Source organism: Macaca nemestrina, chromosome 11 (genome assembly GCF_043159975.1).
Source record: "Macaca nemestrina isolate mMacNem1 chromosome 11, mMacNem.hap1, whole genome shotgun sequence".
Lineage (NCBI taxonomy): Eukaryota > Metazoa > Chordata > Mammalia > Primates > Cercopithecidae > Macaca > Macaca nemestrina.
The window spans coordinates 63,508,567-63,533,629 of NC_092135.1; the positions used below are offsets into that span (position 1 = coordinate 63,508,567).

General features: G+C 37.3%; 1 protein-coding gene across 5 annotated transcripts in view; it reads left to right on the top strand.

Moving 5' to 3' along the window:
- LOC105483311 (cysteine and serine rich nuclear protein 3) overlaps positions 1 to 25,063 on the top strand; it is a 220,112-nt gene that overhangs the window by 110,964 nt on the left and 84,085 nt on the right. For all 5 annotated transcript variants that reach the window (XM_071072877.1, XM_011744121.3, XM_011744120.3 and 2 more), the window contains one exon: positions 17,729 to 17,899. In XM_071072877.1, coding sequence (XP_070928978.1) covers positions 17,752 to 17,899 — 148 coding nt within the window. In that variant the 5' untranslated portion in view covers positions 17,729 to 17,751. The remainder of the gene's footprint in view (positions 1 to 17,728; positions 17,900 to 25,063) is intronic.

The following is a 25,063-nucleotide window of genomic DNA, read 5'->3' on the forward strand; positions in this document are numbered from 1 at the left end:
ATTAAAAATTATAAGAACAATAAAATTATAAAATGATTTTAAAGATCTTATTAGACCTATAGGAATGCTATAGTAATACCTTGTCTAGTAGAGTTGGAAAATAATCTGTATGATATAAACTGATTTTCCAAATAGCTAAAGTTTATGACTATAAAGGCCAGTTTTTAAAAATGCTAATAGCTGTCATGAAGTAAAAATATAGTACACATCATACTGCCTTGTAGAGCAAGGTGAAAGTCAGTTTAGGTTTTTTTCATGGCATAAGAATTATTAGTCCAACCATTGTATTTACTTACTGCAAAAGACAAAACTATTCCCAACTATTCTCCAACACCAAATAGCTTCTTACTATTATATACTTTTTATATATAATTGTATATGCTTTTTATAATTTTATTGTCTCTTTTAAAATGTTAATATATATTATTTTTAACATAGTTAATAATTGTCCTTTTAGAACAATTCAAAAATCAATTTTGAACTTTGCTTTACATTGAATTCTAAATTACTTTGACTTTCCTGGACAGAGAAAGAGAGAAACCTTCCTCCATACTTCTACTATATACTGAACTCCTGACAGATACATACATATAGTATAGGAACATAAAAAATAAACAAAATTTATTTTTAGTTTGTCTTGTGTTCAGAATGTTGAAAATCATTTGAATTCCAAATAAATGAAAAACTTCTCTTGTTGGTACAATGAGAATCTATAATATTGAACTATCAACAGAAATTTGAACTTTATATCAAATAGGAAAATGAGGAGTATCTAACAGATATACAAATAAAAACAAAGAGACCAATTTTTTGGTTCCATTTGACTAATCATTGGTTCCATATACTTCTTGCCAATCTGGGGACTTGTGGTCCATCTCATTTTCAAATCCTGGCATTAAATTCACCACCTTTCACCACAGTGCTAGCACCACAGTGCTAGAATTTTTGGTTGTTCAGTTCTTTGTCTCCATGCAAGCTTATGAATCCACATACTCATTTAGAAATGCATTTAGTCACATGTGTTCATGCTCATGTCTTACACTCTCCCCAATCATAAATAAGGAAAGTAAGACAACTGAACCATCAACCACCATTTCTTTGAAATCTCACTAATATAACACAAAGCAGCTAATGCCATTTTAGTAGGTGTTCTCATATACAGTGAAGAACTTGATCTAAAGGAGTGTTAGTTCCATGAACCTAGTATCAAAAGACTGTAAGAATGAGATCTAGTCCAGCATATTTGGAGAATAACTTCTCATTCTGGTCCTCTTTTGCACACTAGCATATTAAAAGGCCTGATTCTTACTTTAACAAACCTGGGTAACTTTGTTTAATATAGTAAAACCTTATAAATTTAGGTCAATTTATGAACAATAAAAAAAAACAGAAAAATGTTGTATATTGTTTTCTTGATAGGAAAAGCTTTTATTGTGTTGTATATTATGTGTGATTTCAAGCTATATCATGGAATGTGAAGAGGCTGAATAAGGGAATTGTTAAGAACTTAAGTTCAAGTCCCAACCCCGGAGTTGTTTACACAATGTTCTCTGACATTTGCAAGCCATGTGGCCTTGACATGGTACTTGAAACCTGTAAGCCTCGTCTTCTTCATTGGCAAAGTGGTAATATTAGTCTCTATATCAAGGGATTTTTATGAAAACGGAATGACATGATACATACCTGGCACATAATAGGAATATTATAGATGATAGCTAATATTAACATTTTTCAACCCACACAAGTTGATTCCCTGGTGCTGATGAGGCAAGTTCAGCTTAAACTTATAGTTACAGAAAATCCTCATGGAACATCTTAGGTTTCAATGGATGAGGAAGAGATGTGTTTTCCAAAAATAGAAACCTACCAGGATTTTATTGGAGGTTATCCTAGGTAATACTGAGCAGTTAAAGGTTAGAATTTGAATGGGATAAGTAGAGAAGGCAATCAGCATGGTCATCAAGGTTCAAACTATATGTGGCTTCATAGATATGTACCTTCAATCATTCCAACTAGAAGTACAGTCTCCACAAAATCCCCAGGTATGATGTGGCAATATGTGCTTTTCTGAGCTCCCTTTTTTTATATCCTTTAAGACTTTGCAAATTTCCATCTTTGTGCCTCTGCTCTACTATTTTTCCATTCTGACTTTATGCAATTAAGGCAGTAGTTATTCATCTCTGTTCCATCCAGAGTTTCTATCTCATCTATAGCCTATAAGTTTTTCAAGTACAAGGGGAGCCTGGCTCATAGAAAGTGTCCAAGAAATGTTTGCTGAGCCAGTGTTATTATGGTGTATAAAGCACCTAATTCTACCTAATGACATAAAAGTGCTAATTTGTGTGAATCATGAGGTGATCATCCCTGAATATCATATTGGTGTTTAGAAATATTGAATCAATTGATTTAGTCACAATGTTTTCCAATAGAAATTTAGAAAAATATGTCTACATTTTTACTTAAAAATTATTTTAATAGTAGCATACCTAGAAGTGCTTTTTGGTAAATATACACTAGTAACCAGTTCGGAGTAGATTGCGGGAATATCATGACTCTACTTTTGTGAAACTTGTTTAAAGGGTGAATCTGCTCTAAACAGTGAATGTCCAAGTTTCAAAAGATTGTATGACTATGGTGCAACTTATTTCTATTGTGAACAAGTTTTACATTTCCGTAGAACATTTACTGAGACTTGAAAATCCAGTAGTTAATTTTACACTATATATTATTTTTTTTTACTAATTGCTGCTTAATGCAGTGTCAGCTTCAGGCTGAACAACTATTGTTCCCTGTCCTTGCCTTCAATAATAAAAATCTATATTGTGCCTAAGGTGGTGATTTGCTTTGAAGAATGTCCAAAGTATTTTTTTCTACTTGTTGTAATTTTTTAAATCTCCTTTATTTTTTGTGCAGTATCTTTGGCAGGATCCCAGTGCTTGGATGGGTAAAGTTCTAAAGCTTGCCCATATTTTATTCTGATGTCTATTTTAGTGTACTTTATGAGGAAAATGTTTTTTTAAAGTCCCTTTTCCTTCACACTATTCAGATAATTCCTCTAAAGGAAAAGGATATCATTATCTTAAATAGCCTTTGATTTACATTGCCTCATCTGTTTTGCTATTCAATCAGAAACTTTCTAAAGGACCACGGGAAACTTTTTAAGTGCTAAGAAGAAAAAAAAATGCTATCTTCCAGTGATGCAATAGTAATAATTTTTAATTCTTTTAGATCCATGTGTTTTTTTCCTCAATGTGGTAAGTCTTGCAAATTGTCCAAGGAATTAGGCTAAGTACTATTCTTCAGTCTTAATGGCAAGCATGTAAAATAAATTTTTCATTGACTTCACTTGGTACTTTTGTTGTTAGGGAGGGAAAAATAGGCTTACACCAGGCATTTGATCAAATTTCAACAGTTTTAAAAGCCTTGTCATGTTCTTGGTTGTTTCCTCTAGTTTTGATGACTAAAACACCATCTTAAAAGTTAACCTTAGGGGCCCGGCGCGATGGCTCACGCCTGTAATCCCAGCACTTTGGGAGGCCAAGGTGGGCGGATCACGAGGTCAGGAGACAGAGACTATCCTGGCTAACAGCGTGAAACCCCGTCTCTACTAAAAAAAAATACAAAAATTAGCCAGGCGTGGTGGCGGGCGCCTGTAGTCCCAGCTACGCGGGAGGCTGAGGCCGGAGAATGGCATGAACCCAGGAGGCAGAGCTTGCAGTGAGTGGCGATGCACCACTGCCTGGGTGACAGAGTGAGACTCTGTCTCAAAAAATAAAAAAAGTTAACCTTAGGAAAGAACTTTTGACTTTCAAACTAGTGTATTCCACTATACCATTTTGTCAAATGCCAAATGATGATCAATGTTTAGGGCCAAGAGGCATTCAAAACCAAGTTCTGGCCACCTTGTATGAATACTGATTACAATGGCACACAAGTACAGGCAACATGAAATGCTTCCTGAGTACCTCCCAGCCAGAGAGAGTCATGCAGAATCTCTTTGTAATTATTAGTGAACAGAATAGCTGTCCCTCTCTTTATCAGCAGGACATAAGTCAATTTAGCCATCGGGGTGAGGGAAGCGGGTATGAAGTCTTTGCACAGAGGTCATGGCTTTTGTCATTGATTCTCAGGTACTGGGGTCTGCTTTGTATCAGAGCCTATGTTTTACCAGTTATGCCCTGCCCATCCCATCCCCCCCCCCACCTTTTATTTGAGACAGAGTCTCACTCTGTCACCCAGGCTGGAGTACAGTAGCGCTATCTCGGCTCACTGCAACCTGTGCCTCCTGGGTTCAAGTGAATCTCCTGCCTCAGCCTCCCGAGTAGCTGAGATAACAAGCATGCATCAACATGCCCAGCTAATTTTTGTATTTTTAATAGAGATGGGGTTTCACCATGTTGGCCAGGCTGGTCTTGAGCTACCAGCCTCAGGCAATCCGCCCGCCTCTGCCTCCCAAAGTGCTAGGATTACAGGCATGAGCCACTGCGCCTGTCCCCCTTATTTTGATAGAAGTGCAAACTGAGACCCAGAGAACTAATCTTCCTACTTAAAATTATGCCACTTGTGAGTAGCTGCTCCAGGATTCAGACTCCAAATTTATGTCCATTCATTTACTGAGCAGGCACTGGAATACCTATTCAGTTCACAAAGTGTTTTATAATCAAGTGTGAGAAAAACATTAGGTTGAACAGGGATTATAACACAGTCTAATAAGTACTGATAAATGCACAGACCAGGTGGTGTGAATGCAGAGAGGCCACTTAACCACAGTGTGGTACTGGTCAAGGAATATTTTTCAGAGAAGGACTGGGTCAGCTATAAACCTTGAGCAAGTGATCTAGACTTTTGAAACTTCAGTTTCCTTTGTTAAAACTACTTTGTAGAATGTGGTGGAAGGTTACAGAGAATGGTTACAGAGCATCTGACCCATATTAGGTGCTCACTAAAGGCTAACTGGAGTTATTATAAATGGAATGAGGCTATCTAACCACCTTTTAGGAAAGACAGGTACTGTCCAGGAAAGTGTACCTTAACCTAGAACCATTCCTGTTAAGTATTCCTCAAGCCACAAAGTTGCAGATGAGGCCAGTTTTGGGTAGTTGTTTGAGTAGTATATGGCAGCCAAGACAACAGTAAAGAAATCCCCTGGAAATGTCTCCAGCAGATGCAGTAGGTCCTTTAGCACAAACGCCAGAAGAAACTGAAGGAGCTGGAAAGAGCCCTGTCTTAGGAAGTGGGTGACCCTGATCGTAAAAGGAATGTTGGCAACAGGTTTATAAACTTCTTTTATACTTTGAAATAATGTGTTCCTGGTGAATCATCTCTCCAAGTTCTGGATACCCATCAAAGCTGGGGAAATGGTACAATCACCAGAGCAGAGGTTTTTATCCTGGGAGTCCATAATACATGGCATGCATTTCTGCTATGTGCACTTTTTTTCTGGGGAAAGTATTCATTTCTTAATCAAATTCTCAAACTGCAAATCATCAAACTGCAGAAATGTGGTCCACCGCATATAAAGTAACTCAGTCCTTTAATTCAAAGTCACAAACAATTCTGGCATAAAGAATTCATAAATAATTTGGGAACCCCACAATTATTATTTCTCCAACAAAAATATTTATTAGTCAGGAGTGCTCCCAGGGTTCTTGGCTTAAGCAGACACCTGGACAAGTGAAGTACATTTGGCCAACTTGTGCTTCTCACATTGGCAAGCCACCAGCAGCATTTTTCACATTGGTAGTGCCCCATGGAAACACCTTGTGGGATTTTACCTTGTAAAATCATTGCCAGATTCCTCTTGTTTTGGCGGCAGATATGCTAATTTCTTGCCAAATGGTTTCAGGCAGAAATATATATCCTTTTTTCTTTTAGAAAAATGCATAACTATCCTCAGAATATATGAAGTGATAAATGTTCAAGGCACTTTTTCTTATCCAGTGGTAATTGTTTGAATGTCCTAAAAGTCATGCCTTCCAACAAACAATTACATTCAATATGGCTTTCAAAGGAGCATTCCCCCAACATGCATGTGCACTTTTTAAAAAATTAAAAATATTATGCATTGTAGTTACCATCTGTGATTTGCTGGAAAAGACCCCAGTGGGAGGAAGCATAGTATAGATGTATTGACTTATAATCCTGGCTTGCTAAGAAACTTTGACAAAGTAGTTAATCTCTCTGCAACTTGGTTTCTTTAACTGTAAAATGAGGGTAACATGGCCAAGATTGTTGTAAAGATTCAGTAAGATAAAGATTGTAAAGTAGCTGGCACATAGCAGTTCTATTTAAGTCCTCTTCCTCTTCCCATATCTCTTTACATAATAGTCTCCTGCCTTGTACTTCCCCTGGTCTTCATGTTTTATGCTAGGAAAACACACACACACACACACACACGCAAAGTATGACAAATAAATGACATTAAATTAAACCTTGGGAACAAATAATAGAACAAATTAAACAAACACAAGCATATACAATTGTTACAGGAAAGGGGTCCCTATCCAGACTCCAAGAGAGGGTTCTTGGATCTCACAGAAGGAAGAATTCAGGGCGAGTCCACAGGGCAAAGCAAAAGAAAGTAAAGTGGTGAAAGAACAGCTACTCATAGACAGAATAGAGTGTTCCCGAAAGTAAGAGGAGGAACGCGTCCACCTTAGGTACAATGCTTGTATAAATAGGATGAAAAAAAAAGATCATGGGGAGATGTGCTCTGCTACAAGGGTTTGTGATAAAGGATTAATTTTCTTAATTACTATATTTTGCATGAATCAATGTTATTATCTTTAAAGCTAAATTAAGAATGCTTTTGTTCCTAAGATATCTCAGGATATTAGGACACTCCCAAGTCTGAGTGTACTTAGTAAACATTATCAATCTGTTCCCTTAACTGTAAACACCCAGAAGCTAGGGATACCTAGCTTTCTGGGAATGCAGCTCAGCAAGTCCCAGCCTCATTTTTCTAGCCCTCACTCAAGATGGGGTCACTCTGGTTTGAACCCCTCTGACACAACTTCTGTGCTGGGTTTGAAGCACCCTTAGGGAAAGCAGCTGAGGCTAGGAAAACAAAGAGCTAGGTAGTAGCAAAGAGAGGGTCTTCTAAATGACACTTGAAATTTATTTCCACTATGGGTGATGTCAGGGAAATGTGATGTCACTATATAGTACTCAGCTTTGAAGAGGTGGCATTTTTCTTCTTCTATCCCAACTCTACAGGCTGCTGTGCAAAGAATATGAGAGTGTAATGAGTAAGAAGAAAAAGAAAAAGAAGGAAGAGAATTTGTTTAAAGGTTGAACAACAAAAATCTTATAGAACTGAGTCAAAAGCCTGGAAAAAATTCAGAGTTGCTCTGATTTTATGAAACCTACTAAAGAAGTCATTTCTTTTAGAAGGGCACTGCTTAAAATTATGATTAGTTTATTTAGTAAAGCATTTAGACCAGGGATGTCCAATCTTTTGGCTTCCATGGGCTACATTAGAAGAAGAATTATCTTGTGCCACACATAAAATATACTAACACTAAGATAAATGATGAGCTAAAACAAAAAAACAAACTCATAATGTTTTAAGAAAGTTTACAAATTTGTGTTTGGCCACATTCAAAGCTGTCCTGGGCCACATTGCAGCCTATGGATCGCGGGTTGGACAAGCTTGGTTTAGACTATATTCAGCGTTTGATTAACATAATAGTATAAGGGCAGAACATTATAGATTATTCAAAATCATGGTTTTTAAAAGTTGGAAATGAAAAGGATTCAATTTAAACTAACAGTTAAACATTTATTCAGAGATTTAAGAACATTTGGTTAATTAAAGCTATTTCTCGAAATTATAAAAGCATCATAGCATGATTTTTTTTTTAACTGAGCTCTCTTTTCTTGAATATTGTAATAAAACCTATATACTATCCATTGAGCCACTGTCCTCTTCATCCTCTATCTCACCCAGTAGACTATCTGGTTGATAATTTGACATTGTGAATATTCTTATTTTTGCCAGCTAAACTCTTCCTACCCTCTATCACAGATGAGCCACTCACAGGTATTATCATCAGCTTGTTTACAATGTCTCTCACTTCACCATTTGAATTTGGTGAAGCAATCAGAAGAAACACTAAAATTACGTTCCTTTCTGAGTAAAGCTAAAGAAGAAAAACTTCTTTTCCTATGCAACTCAATCCAGACACTGGTGTTTCCTGGGCCCTCAGCCCATTGCTGATGGAAACCAGCACTCTTGCCTTATTAAGTTCATTGGAATAGAACTTTATCTTAGTTTCTTAGTGTTTTGTACTTGCTGGAAGAATTTACTGGAAGAATGCAAAGTAGATTATTTTGCACTTTCACAAATCACAGAAAATCCTTCCTCTCATGCCACCTTGTAATGCAAGTTGTGTAACATGCCCGTTGATCTAAAATCTTCCACCTTTGCCAAATTACAAAGGTGGAAGAATCTTTGTTAATGATCCTTGCAGTTAAAAGTTACTCTCACTTTGCTTAAATACAAAATCAGCAATGCAAAGGATAAACCCAATCTCCCAAGTAAAAGTGAACAGAGGGGCTCTTGATGCCTCCTATTGCTCCTGATAGAATACCCCCTAAGGCTCATGCACTACACAATGTGATGAAATAAGGATCCTGAAGATCAAATGAACCCAGAACTCGCAACTCACCTTCTTTTCATTTTCCGGCCAGGAAAGAAATAATATCTTATTAAAGTGAACATCCCATTACCATATAAGAAAATTCTTGCCATGCCAGAGTTACTTCCTGTCAAGTTCATTTCTTCCTACATCAGTGATAGGCAGGCCTGTGCTTGCTCTGTTAACCATCACTCAGCACTCAAACTTTTTCAGATTGGTAAATTCATGATTCACCCTAATGACCTTACATGTTTTATTTACTGGGTTTCAAGGGCAGGAATTTTCATGTATGTGGTTCCAGTCTAGATGGATTTTCCTATTTAGATGTTTTAGTTGATTGCGCAATCATTTCCTTTCTCATCAAGAGCACGAATGAGGGCTGTCAGATTAACAAAAAACAACAAAAAAGTAGATTTCTCAGTTAAGTTTGAATTTCAGATAAATTTTAGTGTAAGTATGTCCCAAATGTCATTTTTTTAGTCTGAAATTTAAATTTAACTGGGCGTCCTATATTTTTATTTACTAAATCTGACAACCCTAAGAGGTTGTTCTACAAATCGTGTTACCTGCTCCTCAGACATGGGGATGTATGGTGTTCTTAAGACATGTTTTCTGTGGTCAATTCCTTATGATAGATAACAGAAAGGAAATAGGGGTAAAATATAAGAAGAAAAAAGGATTAAACATTGGATGAATATCAGTGGGATAGTAAGAACTCAGTGAGTTATCTATGAAAACCGTGGAATTTTTAGACTGTCAAAAGAGAGTAAAATGAACAAGATTTCAAGATATACCCAAAGGTTCACTTCAGCCATTCTTCCACAGGCATTAAAATATATGTTTTTATCCATCCTCTTGATTTGACATTTTTAGTCAAACCCTCCTCCTAACATGCTTCTGGTTTCTGATATTTTTCCCTTTGAACTCACCATTAGCTTTGCCTTCCCAATAGGACAGAGATATGTTAAATGAAACAATTGCCTTATAATCACAGAAAATCTAGTGTTGTTTCTTTATTAGTTGTTTCTTGCAGAGAGAGATGGAAACATTTATACTTTTCCGCTACTTTTTCATAAATGTGCTCACAAGCTTCTGCGCAATGGTCATATCTAATATAAATACTAAATAAGTAGTATGTGTTAATGAAAAATAACAGATTTCTGAGATTATAACATGCTTATTTAATGTTTTAAAATAAAGTAGTTCTTAATTAAAGTTTGCAATAGACAGGGAGGTTTGGGTGCAGGGAAAGGGGAATCCCTAACTGAGAATGTGGCCAAGACGTGAATTCATGGATTATACTGATAAACGCACAAAAAAAAAGATAAATCGATGACAGATGAGGAAAGGATACTGGCTTTGAAATGCGATTGAGTCTCTGGAGTCATACCCAGCCAGGTGGGCCCCTGTTCACAGTGTTTTCCTCTCTGCCTAGTGGCCACGTAGTTGAATGATCAAAGGGCAGACACCTGAACCAAGACAGGTCAAAATGTTGCTGAGCCTTTGGAACATTACAGTTGAACTGTGATACAGAGAGAAGTTGCTGGAGCTTAAACCTGGTAACTGCAGAGCTCCAGAGAAGCAATTTTTACAGCCATAATCCCAGAAGCTGCCCCAGTTCCTGTTTCCTGAGTTTTGGTTTCAAGCTCTATTGTAGATTGCCTGAACTAGTCCAGTGTTTTCCCAACAGAAATCTTTTGCTTAAGTTAGTCTAGAATTGGCTTTTGTGTTGCTCGCGAGCAAAAAAAATTGTATTAGGCTTTGGGATCAGTTTCATCTCTCATTTTCATTCTCATTCAACCAAATATGCTATTAGGGGAGTTAGAGTGGTAAATGAGATGAATAGCATTTCTGCCTTCATGGAGCTTTCGGTCTAGCAGAAAAAAACAGATATTAAAGTATGGAAATTAAAGGCTCCTATTAATTCACTGAACAAATATTTATTGAGGCACCTATTATATACAAGGCATTGTTCTAGGCACTTGAAACATTTGTAAAGAAAACAAAGATCCCTGCTCTTGTATTTTTTTTTTATCAGGAGATGAAAACAGTAAGTAATAAGCATATAAATACATAAATAAATAATACGGATTTAGAAGGTGGTAAATGCTATGAAAATAAATTAAAAAGTAGATCAGAAGGAATGGTATATCAAATGTCCTAAAGACCAGAAAGAAATTGCAAGTTGGAGTAACTGCAAGATTATTAGAGCTGAAATATCAATGACAAGGCCAGTGGCTCAAATGAGGATGAAGAGGTTGGACAAGCTAGATTGTTAAGGACTTTATAAGCTATCTCGAGGATTTTGAACTTTATCCTAAGGCAATCTGAAGCTACTTAAGAGTTTTAAGCCATAGCCTGACATGATCAGATTTGCATTTTAAATTTGTCATTCTGCCTGCAACCTTGAAAACACATTGAAAGCTTGCAGCAGTGGATGCGAGAGAATAATTAGGAGGCCCTTGGCCTAGTCTAAGTGAGAAATGGTGGTGCCCTTGACTAGCATGTGTTTCATGAATTGAACAACAATAGCTGTGATAAAATGTCTGTTTTCTATGCTTAGATTTTCAGCTCTTCATATTTAGAATAGATTAATGCCTGTCCAACTTTATCTCTGTTCTTTGGGCTTTGGTGCTGTAAAAGCCAACTTTAGGGCCAGGCATGGTGGCTGATGGCTGTAATGCTAGCACTCTGGGGGGTCAAGGTGAGAGGGCTGCTTGAGGCCAGGAGTTGGAAACCAGCCTGAGCAACATAGTAAGGTCCTATCGCTACAAAAAATTTTTTGGAAACTTAGCTGGGCATGGTGGTGGTGAATGCTTGTAGTTTCAGCTACTGGTGAGGCAGAGGTGGAAGGATCCCTTGAGCTCAGGAGGTTGAGGATACAGTGAGCCATGATCATGCCACTGCACTCTGGACTAGGCAACAGAGACCCTGTCTCTAAAAACTAACAAATCAAAATAAATAAATTAAGTAAAGACAATTTGTAATGTTTGGCGCATTTTCATTTGCTGTGTACTACCAAGTTTAATTTGGCCTCATCTGTAGGAACAAAAATATAATATGTAGGTATTTAAGGAGTACAGCAGCTATAGGATAGGCATTAATTATCTTCACCTGGCTCTGTATCTAGTCAGTCATACATTGCAATCCTCCAACACAGTACAAACAAATCAGTATACAACACTTTATTAATAGGGCCTTCTCCCTAAATCCTTATATTCTTTTCTTTCCTAGAAAGATGATGTAGGTGATATAGAAGAAAACCACATCTCCCTTTAACACTCCACTATTAAGTCTAGATTAAGGGTTATATACTGGTAAACAATGGATCATTCGGCCTTCAAATTTTGTCATGACATTTTTTTATACTCACATAGGGAACACGTAGGGAGTATTTTTTAAAGGCAATGAAATTGGACAGGTATTATACTTCCTTGCTACACAAGCAATTTTTTACTAAACAGGTGTTCCATGGGTGTAGGTATATGTTAAGAATATGACTCCCAGTAATTATGTGAATGTTTAATTGTTAGCTTAAATACTGATCACACCCTTAGCAAACAGTTCCTTACTTCCTTTGACCTGAGTGTAGCTCAGTCTCTTTCAGTTTTAAAGACCAAGACAGAACTTACATGAACCTATAACTCCATATCTTCAGGTCTTGACATCCCCAAATTTAACTAAAAGGAAAAAAGAGACTTTTAATTCTCTTATTATCTCTTCAAAATCTTCCCTTCTCATTCTTGAGGAGGTGAGAAAGGAAAAGAAGAGTACCAAGTACCACCTTTTGTAACGTTGGGACATGCATCCCTGTAGCCCAATTAAGTGTCCTTGATTCTTGAGAAGTCTACCTTTCCTAAAGAAGCTGGGGAGTGTGGGGGGGAGAAGAACATGGTTTCTAACTGCTCCCATTGCAATATCTTATTATAAAAATGTACTTTTTAAACATAGGTTTCCATCTTGTATTACTTTGTGTCTTGGAGTCTCTCCCTTATGAATTACTTTGCATCTTGTTTGAAGTGAACCATTTTAAAATTTATATCCTGTCCTACTTTTATTTCAAGACTTTACTTAAAATATCTTTTTTTCCTTCGCCCTACTCAGATATGCATGAACATTTTATGCATTTCACACTCTTTAAAATGGAGAAAATAATATGCTATAATATGCTAATCTGAATAGTGGTAAAATCTGAGTAGAAATAGAGATTTTATTTTCAAAAGAGTGGACAGTGATGTATCTTCCTATTGCTGTCAGTTATCTCCATTGTTAATATAACATTTATGCAGAAAGACGTGGATTAATAAAGCAACTGAGTAGAACATGAATTTGAGAGTATTCTTGGTTTGATGGAGCCCAGCATAGTGAATGTTTGCTTCTTGAGGGCAGGTAACCATCTAACTTTCTTTTGTATCCCCTATTCCACTCAAGGAGTCAAACACATATACAGTAGTTACTAAATGCATGCTTAGATGAATGAAATGAGTTGAAATTAGTAATAAATACTTATGAAACATCCAACACTGATATAGTTTGGATGTGTTCCCACCCAAATCTCATCTTGAATTGTAGTTCCCATAATCCCCACATGTCATGGGAGGGACCCAGTGGGAGGTAATTGAATCATGGGGACAGTTAACTTCATGCTGTTCTTGTGATAGTGAGGGAGTTTTCATGAGATCTGATGATTTTATAAGGGGCTTTTCCCCTTTATTTGGCACTTTTCTCTTCTGCGGCCCTGTGAATAAGTACGTGTTTGCTTCATCTTCTGCCATAATTGTAAGTTTCCAGAGGCCTGCCCAGCCATGTGGACCTGTGAATCAATTAAACCTCTTTTCTTTATAAATTATCCAGTCTCAGGTGTTTCTTCATAGTAGCATGCGACTGGACTAATACAGTAAATTGGTACCACAGGGAGTGGGGTGCTGCTATAAAGATCTCGAAACTGTAGAAGTGACTTTGGAGCTCGGTAACAGGCAGAGTTGTAGCAGTTTGGAGGGCTCAGAAGAAGATAAGAAAATGTGAGAAAGTTTGGAACTTCCTAGAGACTTGGAGGGCTCAGAAGACAGGAAGATATGGGAAAGTTTGGAACTTCCTAGAGACTTGTTGAACACTTTGACCGAAAGGCTGATAGTGGTATGAACCATGAAGCCCAGCCTGAGGAGGACTCTGATGGAGATGGGGAACTTGTTGGGAACTGGAGTAAAGGTCACTCTTGCTATGCAAAGAGACTGGCAGCATTTTATCACTGCCCCAGAGATATGTAGAACTTTGAAATTGAGAGAGATGATTTAGGATACCTGGCAGAAGACATTTCTGAGTGGCAAAAGCATTCAAAAGGAAGCAGAGCACAAAGTTTGGAAAATTTGAAGCCTGATGATGTGATAGAAAGGAAAAACCCATTTACTGGGGAGAAATTCAAGCCCAGTGCAGAAATTTGCATAAGTAATGAGGAGCTGAATGTTAATCACCAAGACAATGAGGAGAATGTCTCCAGGGCATGTCAGAGACCTTTATGGAAGCTCCTCCCATCACAAGCCCAGAGGCCTAGGAGGAAAAAATGGTTTCCTGAGGTGGGCCCAGGGACCCCTTGCTCTGTGCAGCCTGGGAACATGGTCACCTGTGTCCCAGCTGCTTCAGCTCCAGCCTTGGCTAAAAGGGGCCAAAGTACAGTTCAGGCCATTATTTCAGAGGGTGCAAGCTCAAAGCTGTGGTGGCTTCCACATGGTGTTGAGCCCGTGGGTGCCCAGAAGTCAAGAACTGAGGCTTGGGAACCTCTGCCTAGGGTTCACAGAATGTATGGGAATACCTCTATGTACAGGCAGAAGTCTGTTGCTGGGACGAAGCCCTCCTGAATAACCTCTGTTATGGCAGTGCAGAAGGGAAGTTTGGGGTTGGAGCCCCCACACAGAGTCCCCACTGGGGCACTGCCTAGTGGAACTGTGAGAAGAGGGCTGCTGTCCTCCAGACCCCAAAATGGAAGATCCACTGACAGCTTACACCATGCACCTGGAAAAGCCACAGACACTCAATGCTAGCCCATAAAAGCAGTCAGGAGGGGAACTGTAGCCTGCAAAGCCACAGGGGCGGAGCTGCCCAACGCTGTGGGAGACCACCTCTTGCATTAGCATGCCCTGGATGTGAGACATGAAGTCAAATGAGATCATTTTGGAATGTTAAGGTTTCATGGCTACCCTACTGTATTTTGGATTTTATGATTTAAGTACTGCCTTGTTGGATTTCGGACTTGGACGGGCCTGTAGCCCCTTTGTTTTGGCCAATTTCTCCTATTTGGAACAGGTGCATTTACCCAATGCCTGTACCCCCATTGTATCTACAAAGTGATTAACTTGCTTTTGATTTTACAGCCTTATAAGCAGAAGGAACTTGCCTTGCCTCAGATGAGATTTTGGACTTCGACTTTTGGGTTAATGTTGGAATGAGCTAAGATTTTAGGGGGTTGTTGGAAAGCCATGATTGTGTTTTGAAATGTGAGGACATGAGATTTGGGAGGCGTCACAGGCAGAATGATTGTTTGGCTGTATCCCCAACCAAATCTCATCTTGAATTGTAGTTCCCATAATCCCCGCATGTCATGGGAGGGATGTGATGGGGGGTAATTGAATCATGGGGGCGGTTACCCTCATGCTGTTCTCCTGACAGTGAGTTCTCACGAGTTCTCTAATGGTTTTATAAGAGGTTTTTTCCCTTTTACTTGGAAATTCTCTCTTCTGCCATGTGAAGAAGAATGTGTTTGCTTCCCCTTCTGCCATGATTATAAGTTTCTTGAGGCTTCCCCAGCCATGTGTAACTGTGAGTCAATTAAACCTCATTTCTTTATAAATTACCCAGTCTTGGGTGTTTCTTCATAGCAGCATGAGAACAGACTAATATAAATTCTGTACTAAATTTTACTAGGAATTGCACCAGGAAAGGTCAAAGAAGAGATTTTTGACTAGGAATTCAGTGCTGGTTTATGTGACTATCTAGGGCTGGTGTGTGGCCACATCCAAGAAAGAGCCATGTTTATGAATGAAGAGGTTGAAAAGGAAACTAAATTACACAATTGATCCTCAATTTTGAGTGTGCTGCAAAATCACCCAGTTTGGGGTTTCATAAAATAAAGAGTGCTGGGCCCTACTTCCTGGGTATTTCCGATTTGTAGATCTGGGATGGGAGCTGAGAATTTGCATTTCTAACCATCTCACTCCCAGGTAATGCTACTGCTGCTCATTCAGGTAGTACACTTTGCAAAATACTGACTTTGACCTTCCTTGGAGAGCTGGCCCAGCTCAGGGAATCTGAACTCGCTGCTTGCTCTGTGATCTGCACAGAAGTGACTTCAGAGATTTCCAAGAGCAGTACAGTGACAGTGTAACTAAGGGGGTCTCAGAATAGTATTAAGGGTCTTTCTTCCACCTGATATATAGGACTGACTATACTCTGGCAGAAAAAGGAGACAATGTCTTCAATACCTCAGATGTGAGTTAGAATCAAGTGAAATAAATTAAGTGGAAGATAGAATGCATGAAATTGCCATATTAATAAAGGTTGGACATCCCTAATCTGAAAATCTGAAATCTAAAATGCTCTAAATTCAAAACTTTTTGAGCACCTACATGATGCCACAAGTGAAAATTTTCATACCTGACCTCATCTGATGGGTGAGGTCAAAACTTTGTTTTGTTCACAAAATTATCAAAGATACTGTAGGGAGTTGCCTTCAGCTTATATGAATAAGATATACATAAACGAATTTTTTCTTTAGGCTTGGGTACCTTCCCCAAGGTACCTCATTATATAGATGCAAATATTTCAAAATCCAGAAAAGTTCAAAATTCAGAACGCTTCTTATCCCAAGCATTTTGGATAATGGATATTTAACCTTTCAGTTAAATACTGTACTTTCAGTTAAGTTAATGTAATTTAGCAATGTAAGATCATATACATATATCTAAGATAATTTATAAAATGTTTATACCCTAAAATATCTTTACTTCTGCAAAGAAAGTTTGTGCTCCTTACTTGACTCTGCCAGTTTATGGTAAAATGAAGAAGGTGGAGAAAGGTCAGCCCAGGGAAAGGGGAAAGTCCATTGACCCAAGATAAATAATTTAGGAGAAACCATATCCATGCTCTACCCATAGGCCTTTCAATTCAATTATTGCTATCTCCCAGGTAAATAGCTTTAGGGAGTTTCTGAAAAAGTGGCAAGGGTGGCCGGATGCGGTGGCTCAAGCCTGTAATCCCAGCACTTTGGGAGGCCGAGATGGGCGGATCACGAGGTCAGGAGATCGAGACCATCCTGGCTAACACAGTGAAACCCCGTCTCTACTAAAAAATACAAAAAAAAAAAAAAACTAGCCGGGCGAGGTGGCGGGCGCCTGTAGTCCCAGCTACTCGGGAGGCTGAGGCAGGAGAATGGCGTAAACCCGAGAGGCAGAGCTTGCAGTGAGCTGAGATCCGGCCACTGCACTCCAGCCTGGGCGACAGACCGAGACTCCCTCTAAAAAAAAAAAAAAAAAAAAAAAAAAAGTGGCAAGGGCTTCAGCAAGCAGGTAGCATGGGGACGTATGTCACCCATTGCAATACTGAAATGGAAACTACCTAAAATTTAGAACTGTTTTTATATGCTTCATTGTGCTCAGTTAATTAGGTTTCTTGAATTTTAGAACTTCAGTACAAAGGTCGTGCATACTTTTTTGTGTTCGTTCCAGCTGAATTTCATATAATGTTGTAATCAAGGACTTGTGGAGACATTGGCATTATTTTTCTTTATAGATTTTCTTGGACTCAGATGGATTTTCTCAATTTGCCAATAAAAAGAAATAATGATGTTACATTAAAATGAACTATGTCTCAAAATACAAAAACCTTTTGGTAATCAAATGGTTAAATACTGATATTTAATTTAATCTTATTTTCGTTAATTTGAAAATAGAAAAAAAAAATCTGCTAAAGATCCTTTCAAGGGAAAGCTATAGCTCAGCTCATGTATAAAAAGCCACATAAAAATGACTCTGGAGACCTTGGCTACACGTTCAGCGGTCAAATATTTCAATGCTCTGTTGCTCTCGTTCCTGTTACAGGTACATGTGACAGCGCTGCAGCTATGAGTGGAATTTTAAAGAGGAAGTTTGAAGAAGTTGACGGCTCCTCACCCTGCTCCTCTGTGAGGGAATCGGATGATGAAGTTTCCAGCAGTGAAAGTGCTGACAGTGGGGACAGTGTCAATCCATCCACTTCTAGTCATTTTACCCGTGAGTACTGAAATGAGAACTGAAGTTAATTGTCTGGTTCTATAGCAAAACTAATTGTGTCATTTTTATTTTTACCTTTAATGCTAGCTATATATATATTTCCCATCAACCAAATACAAAAACATTTACCCAAAAATGAAATATTTTTCAGGGGACTCAGTAGCTTCCTTTATTTAGAATACTTTTTGCAGTGGATTATTTGACTGTGTTAATTAACTAATTGAATTTAAAGATCACATTTCATTAATAATACTTTTCCAAGTAAACACCTAATACTCTGGGAATAGATGGGGGAAGACAAAGAATAAATCCAGTTTCAAGAAAAGTATCCTTTCAATAATTGAAATGATGTTCTGGGAGAAAACATTTTAAAAGGCATTATTAAGGAATGGAGAGTCTAGATTATGATGAGAAGGAGTTTAGGCAGCCAGGGATTAAGAAGAAATGTGAAAGCAGCAAGTCTCTCCCAAATGTGCAAGTGTGTGCAGTCTAATGGCTCTTTCCTAGTAATTCCTCTAGTCTATCTTCTCCAGTATTTAAAGCCCAACAAGAAAAAAAAGCCTATGCTTTATTTATTGTATTTTTAAGTTTTTTTTTTAGATGGAGCCTCGCTCTGTCGCCCAGGCTGGAGTGCAGTGGCGTGAACTCGGCTCACGCCAACCCCCTCCTCCCAAGTTCAAGTGATTCTCCTGTCTCAGCCACCAGAGTAGCTGGGACTGCAGGTGCATATCACCACACCTAGCTAATTATTTTATTATTTTATTTTATTTTTTGTATTTTTTTGTTTTTTTTGTATTTTTAGTATAGACGGGGTTTTGCCATATTGGTCAGGCTGATCTCAAACTCCTGACCTCCGGTGATCCACCCACCTCAGCCTCCCAAAGTGCTGGGATTACAGGTGTGAGCCACCGTGCCCAGCCTATGCTTTCTTTTTGATTCTTTTATTATTATTATTATTTTTTTTTTTTTGCCACATTGTAATGTCAGCCCTTCTGTCAGACAAGATAAAGGGAGGTTTGAAGGACTGATATGAAAAATTCTTAAGGTAATGTAATCTATAGTCTAAAGGAAACTGACTAGCAATAGTTAAATAATCTTTTTAAAATTTATATTTCTTAAACAAGAAGATTTTAATATGTCTTAATATCATGACAGATAACTGGTCTTGGTTTTTTACTTTCCAATTAGTTAATGTTATTAATATATGATTCTATAACAAAGAATTGACATTGGCAATGTAGCAACTCAAAAAAACTGAATGATTTAAACATATTTTAAAGAGGTAATAAGGAACTCAATAGCGGTTGAACACGAAATAAATATAGTAAAATCAATAGCATACCATTAGGCAAGCACAACTAATTAGACAATATGATGAAAAGATGATTGCAATTATTATAGCAAAAAATTTATAAAATATTCAGGGACAAAGTTATTGTGTGATGTAGGTGGTCTACAACTACATTTACATATATCATGATGGTATGCAATGAGCTTGTGCTTTTGACTCAAGAGATGTGTTTATGCTTTGGGTCTTAATACCTGTAGTGATAATAACACATTATCTCACAGGGTATTGCAAAGATCAAACAGAGCAAGTGAGGTAATATACGTGAAAAAAGCTTTTGTAAGCATCTGGCACAAGATTACACAGGAGTTGAGCCTAGATATATATACATGTCCTACTACATAGCCTCTACCTTTTGCATGGTCTTACTCTGCCCCTTTATTATATAATATTGGACATATTTTTAAAATGTGATTTCTTGTGGTTATAAAGGAAGACTTAATTAGTGAAGAGGCCGATTATGTTTCTGGATATAAAGGTCTGGATATTAATGGTTTCAACATTAATTTACAAATATGAGAGTAAAACCAAAACAAAATCTTCAACTGGCCAGCGTGCCCAGGCATTTCTAATGTACCCTATCTAGGAATGCATAGAAAATTTTAACATGTTATATATGAAAATTTTATATATAAGAAAATAACATAAGACAATGAGAAAGGGAAAGACTATTTAAGAAATGGTTGTGGTATTAGGAAATTTGAAAAAGAAGTGATTTAGACTCACATCTCACAACATATGCCAAAATACCAGATAGATTACATGGATAATTTTTTTAATAATAAGGAAAGTTGCATTTTGCCAGACATTTAGTAGAATCACTATATGAACTTTGATATGAGAAGAAGAAATAATCACATTGAAAAATACTTAATATATTTAATGATGTAAAAGTATTAAACTTATCTGTTATTAAAAAAAAACCCAAAGTAAAACAGTTTATATTGGAAAAAATATTTACATTATTTTCTGGATGGAGTATAGCAAAAGTACATGTAATTTCTTGAGATAAACACAAAGACACATATCTCCAAAGAAAATCCATGTAGTAGGAAATACAATTAGCAAATATTTTAAAGCATTTAACAACAACAGTAACAAAAAGGCAGATTAAAAAATGCTGATGAGATTTCATTAGTATGAAATCACAGAGACTTCATCCCTGAAATCACTACTCATTTCTCCAATAAAAAATACAAATACCCAAGTGCTGGTGAAGCTTGCAGTACAAATTGTAGGCACACACGTTGCTATTAATGGTAGTGATATTTAGAAAGCATTTCGGAAATACAAGAGCCATAAAAGCGTTCATAAGTCTCTACTTCAGAGAATTTATCTGAAGAGAGAAACATTAAAAACAAGGTGAAAACTGTATAAATGAAAATATTTGTGGTTGACAGTAGTCCCAAAAAAGAGGAGTTGGGGAGGAGAGAGAGAAAGGTAACCTAAGAATGAGGTTCCATTAAGAATCCATTAAGTTACGGTAACTCATTCAATTAATTTATTTTCATGATAGCTATGAAGACCTTTTGGCAATATGTACAATGTTTGTGAAATAATGATAACTAAGAAAAGCAGAACACAGTATTTTATCTGTACCATCAGGCAAAGTCTAAGTCTGTGCATGCGCAAAGGTAAAGAATGGTAAGGTGCCCTAAAAATTGGAAACAATTTGATTTGTTGAGGAATTAAAATTATGGATGAATTTTTGTATTTATTAACTTTTATTTCTGTTAATTTTATATATGTTCTCACAACAAAGTGTCCAACTTAAAATGCTAAAAATTATAACTGTAGTTCACATTGTGTTTATGTTTGCAAAACAGCAGATTGAAATGGCAAGATGAGCTAAGGTATATATTAGTCAGCAAATATAAACTTTCTTATAAGTTATGTTCAACAGAGATTATTTTTTTCATTGAAGAAAGTAGACTTATTTTACAATGTCTAAGAAGTCATTGAAGTGTTTCAGCACATCATTTAATATCAGTGGTCGTGGCAATGGTTAGTTTACTAACATGCTGTTTTAGCTTTGTATTTAGTATAATCTGGCAGAGATTTTTCATACTTTTTTAAAAAATTAAAGAAATGATTTAATAAAAAGTGCCCTTTTCATTTAATAGTGCTTTTTTCACTATATTTACATTACAAAGGGAGACATAAAGTGGGAAAAAATAGTAAAGTATCAAAAGACAAAATTTCTACCTGGAATATTTGTTGTAGAAAAGATCTGAAAGGTTGGGCACAGTGGCTCATGACTGTAATCCCAGCAGTTTGGGAGCGTGAGGCAGGAGGATTGCTTGAGCTCAGGCATTTGAGACCAGCCTGGGTCTCAAATTCCCACCTCCAAAAAAATTAAAAAGAAAAATAGCAAAGTATGGTGGTGCATGCCTGTGGTCCCAGCTACTTGGGAGAATCGCTTGAGCCCAGGAGGTTGAGGCTGCAGTGAGCAATGATTGCACCACTACACTCAAGCCTGGGTGACAGAGCAAGATCCTGTCTCAAAACAAACCAAAACCAAAACCAAAACCAAAACCAAAACCGAAAGAAAGAGAGAGAGAGAGAGAAGGAAGGAAGGAAGGAAGGGAGGGAGGGAGGGAGGGAGGGAGGAAGGAAGGAAGGAAGGAAGGAAGGGAGGGAGGTGAGGGAAAGAAAGAGGAAAAAAAGAAAGAAGAAAGGAAGGAAGGAAAAGAAAGAAAGAGGAAAAAAGAAAGAAGAAAGAAAGAGTAAAGAAAAGATCCGAGGTTTTTTTGTTTGTTTGTTTTGAGACAGTGTCTCACTGTCACCCAGGTAGCTGGGACCACAGGTGCACACCACTGCACTGGGCCAATTTTTGTATTTTTTTGTAGAGATGGAGTTTCGTATGTTGCCCAGACTGGTCTCAAACTACTGGGCTCTAACAATCCCCCTGTCTCAGCCTCCCAAAGTGTCAGGATTACAGGCGTGAGCCACCGTGCCCATCCTGTGATCTAAGCATTTTTAGCCAGTGTGAGAGGAGTAGCTGAAAGAGTTTCTTGTTTCTAGAAATGTATTTCAGATTATTTGCTAGTCCAAAAATTGATATATAAATTTTTAGGACATTTTTTATTTATTATATGTCTAGATTAAGGTATGGGCTTTTATTTATATATATTATATGTCTAGATTAAGGTATGGGCTTCTCTGCAATGGTTTTGTTGGATGTGAATCAATGGTTACAAACTTTCAGAAATGTTATTATTGATAAATCCTATTTCTTTAAAATTTTTTACTTAAAAATGATTACTTGTCTTATAGTAAAGAAGGATTTTTTAAGACTATCAAATTTGTGTAGCATTAATAAATAATTTAATTTTACATTGTGATTCTTTAAAATGTGGTTGCCCTTATTTAAATCTCACTCATCTTGGGCTAATCTGTCTCATGTACCCCATGTTTCGTAAGCACTAACATGTTGTGTAACGTATCATTTTGTTGTCATTATAAATACAGAAATTGATAAGATTGTTTGGTATGTGTCAACAGCTATGGTAGTAGAAAATTCCATGCTATTGTAAGCTTTCTGTTAAAATATCCAATTTGTAGCATACCACATTATGGTAATAAAAGCTTCAAAATATAAATCAATAAGGTCATTATGGCTTTTGTCTTGGGCTTCTGAATTTTGCTAGGCAACAAGCATACTTACCAGTCATCAACCAAGGTCATATCTTGTACTTCCCTTGAGGTAGAAACAGCAGTCTGCATTGCTGTGAAACGCTTTGTTTCATCAAATCCCTATGGCTCTATAGCCAATCAGTCTGTACTCGAGCACTGTCAAGAGGAGAGCTGCAGAGAAACTAGAATTTTTTTCTTCCCTCTCAAGGTTCCCGGCACTTCACATAAGTAATGAGAAGCTATGTGATAAGCCATAGTCCCAAAAGGAACACATTATGTCTCTTGAAACAGAGTGTTTCTACAAATAAATGTATAGTATTTAAGAAGTGAAAACATCAAGAAGTAAAAGGATATACATTCTAAACTGCACATGAATGCAAGCAGTGGATGTCCTACAATAGAATTAAGATGTTTTTAATTTATGAAACACTTTCACATTCTTGAGTTCATTTAATAGCCAAAAAGTGTTGTGTGATTAGAAGCCAATTATCATGCCCTTTTATAAAAGTAGAAATTAACATTCATAAATGTACTTATACTTTACCCAAGAGCTAAGATACAATCTCCTTCCCTCCTTCCTTCCTTCCTTCCTTCCTTCCTTCCTTCCTTCCTTCCTTCCTTCCTTCCTTCCTTCCTTCCTTCTTTCCTTCTTTCCTTGTCTCCCTCCCTCCCTTCTCTCTCTGAATACACAAGGCATAAATATGCCATCATGTGCACCTAAGTCAGTCTTTTCCCAGTGTGATTTCCCTACTACTGGCTCCACATTTCATAATGGGATTACACATAAAGAATCAATAGAAAACAGATTTGACATTAAACTTTATAAAATATGACTGGAACATGTCTGTTCTCTTTACCAAGCAGTTAAAATGCATTGAAGATTTAGATTTAATTTCAACAAACATGGTATCTTATGTTACAGGCTCCGAGCTAGGACCTTTCAAACCTGTCAAAGTGACATATTCCAAACAGTAAATACAACTTGGAGATACAGTGATAAATTATGTCTACCCAGCATTGTAGTATTACTTTGAGAACTAACTTTAGCAAAGACAAATGTCGCAATCTACCCCTGACTCAATGCTTTTGTAAACAATGGAGGAGTGTTCAGACCAAGCTCAGCACAAGAGTTGTAGGAGAAGTCTTTGCTTAAGCAGAAGGTAGGACATCATGACGCTATCAAAAGATCCTTTCTAGTCTGTAATAATATGCTTCTAAGAAACAGGATCCAAAATAGCATCATTAGTTAGAGTCAAGGCCAAGCAGAAAAGGAAGCAGCATAGATAAAGGTGACTCTGAAAATCTACTATTAAGTTAAGAGGTTCCCAGGCTCTTCACACCCACTTATGCCTGGAAAAGAACTAATTCGCTTTGGCCTGGGGGACACGATCTGGGACCAGCTGCAGATCATATGTAGAAACATGCAGATCATAAATAGGTCATGTTCAGACATGGACCAGTTGAATCATTAGGTGTTTATTGTTGGAGATAAAGGAGTTAAGTAAATTATGAGTGGAGGAAGATATTTATGAGCTAGTGGTCCTTTGGAAAATACTCACTTGGATATGCAATAAGGCCTGTTGACTGATACAATAGAATTGTTATCAGATCATCTGTCTGCAAGATTGTGGACTCCAGTAATGATAAATCAGAAATAATTAACCACTGCTACTTCCTCTGGTCTTACTGAGACCATCCTTCAAACTGAAATGTCTCTTTTTTCATCCCAATTTCTGACTATTTAAGTTCTATACCTGCTACAAGGTTCATATCAAATATTTCTTTCTCCATGAAAACTTCACCAAGTCTCTCATTTGACACATCCTCTTTGCCATTTCCTCAGAATCTCCTGATATTTCACCAACATTCACAAACTTTGGCAATGGTTTTCCTTCTTTCCATCCTAGTATTTTCCACCAAACTGAGTGATGTCAGTAGCTGTGTGATGGCTCATAGAACCGATCAGCCGCATGTTTCCTTGAGCACTCTGACTTGGATTCCTTACTTCTCTTCCATTCATGTCTTTTACCACCACTCATTTAGCACCTAATGTCTGCAGCCTCACTCACAAGACTTTTGCAAACCAGACCAATTCTCCTTCTGAGATACTCAATTCCAGTATTACAAATTCAGATCATAACCTCTTTTCCTTCCACTTCCTTTCTCTCCTCACCCACTTT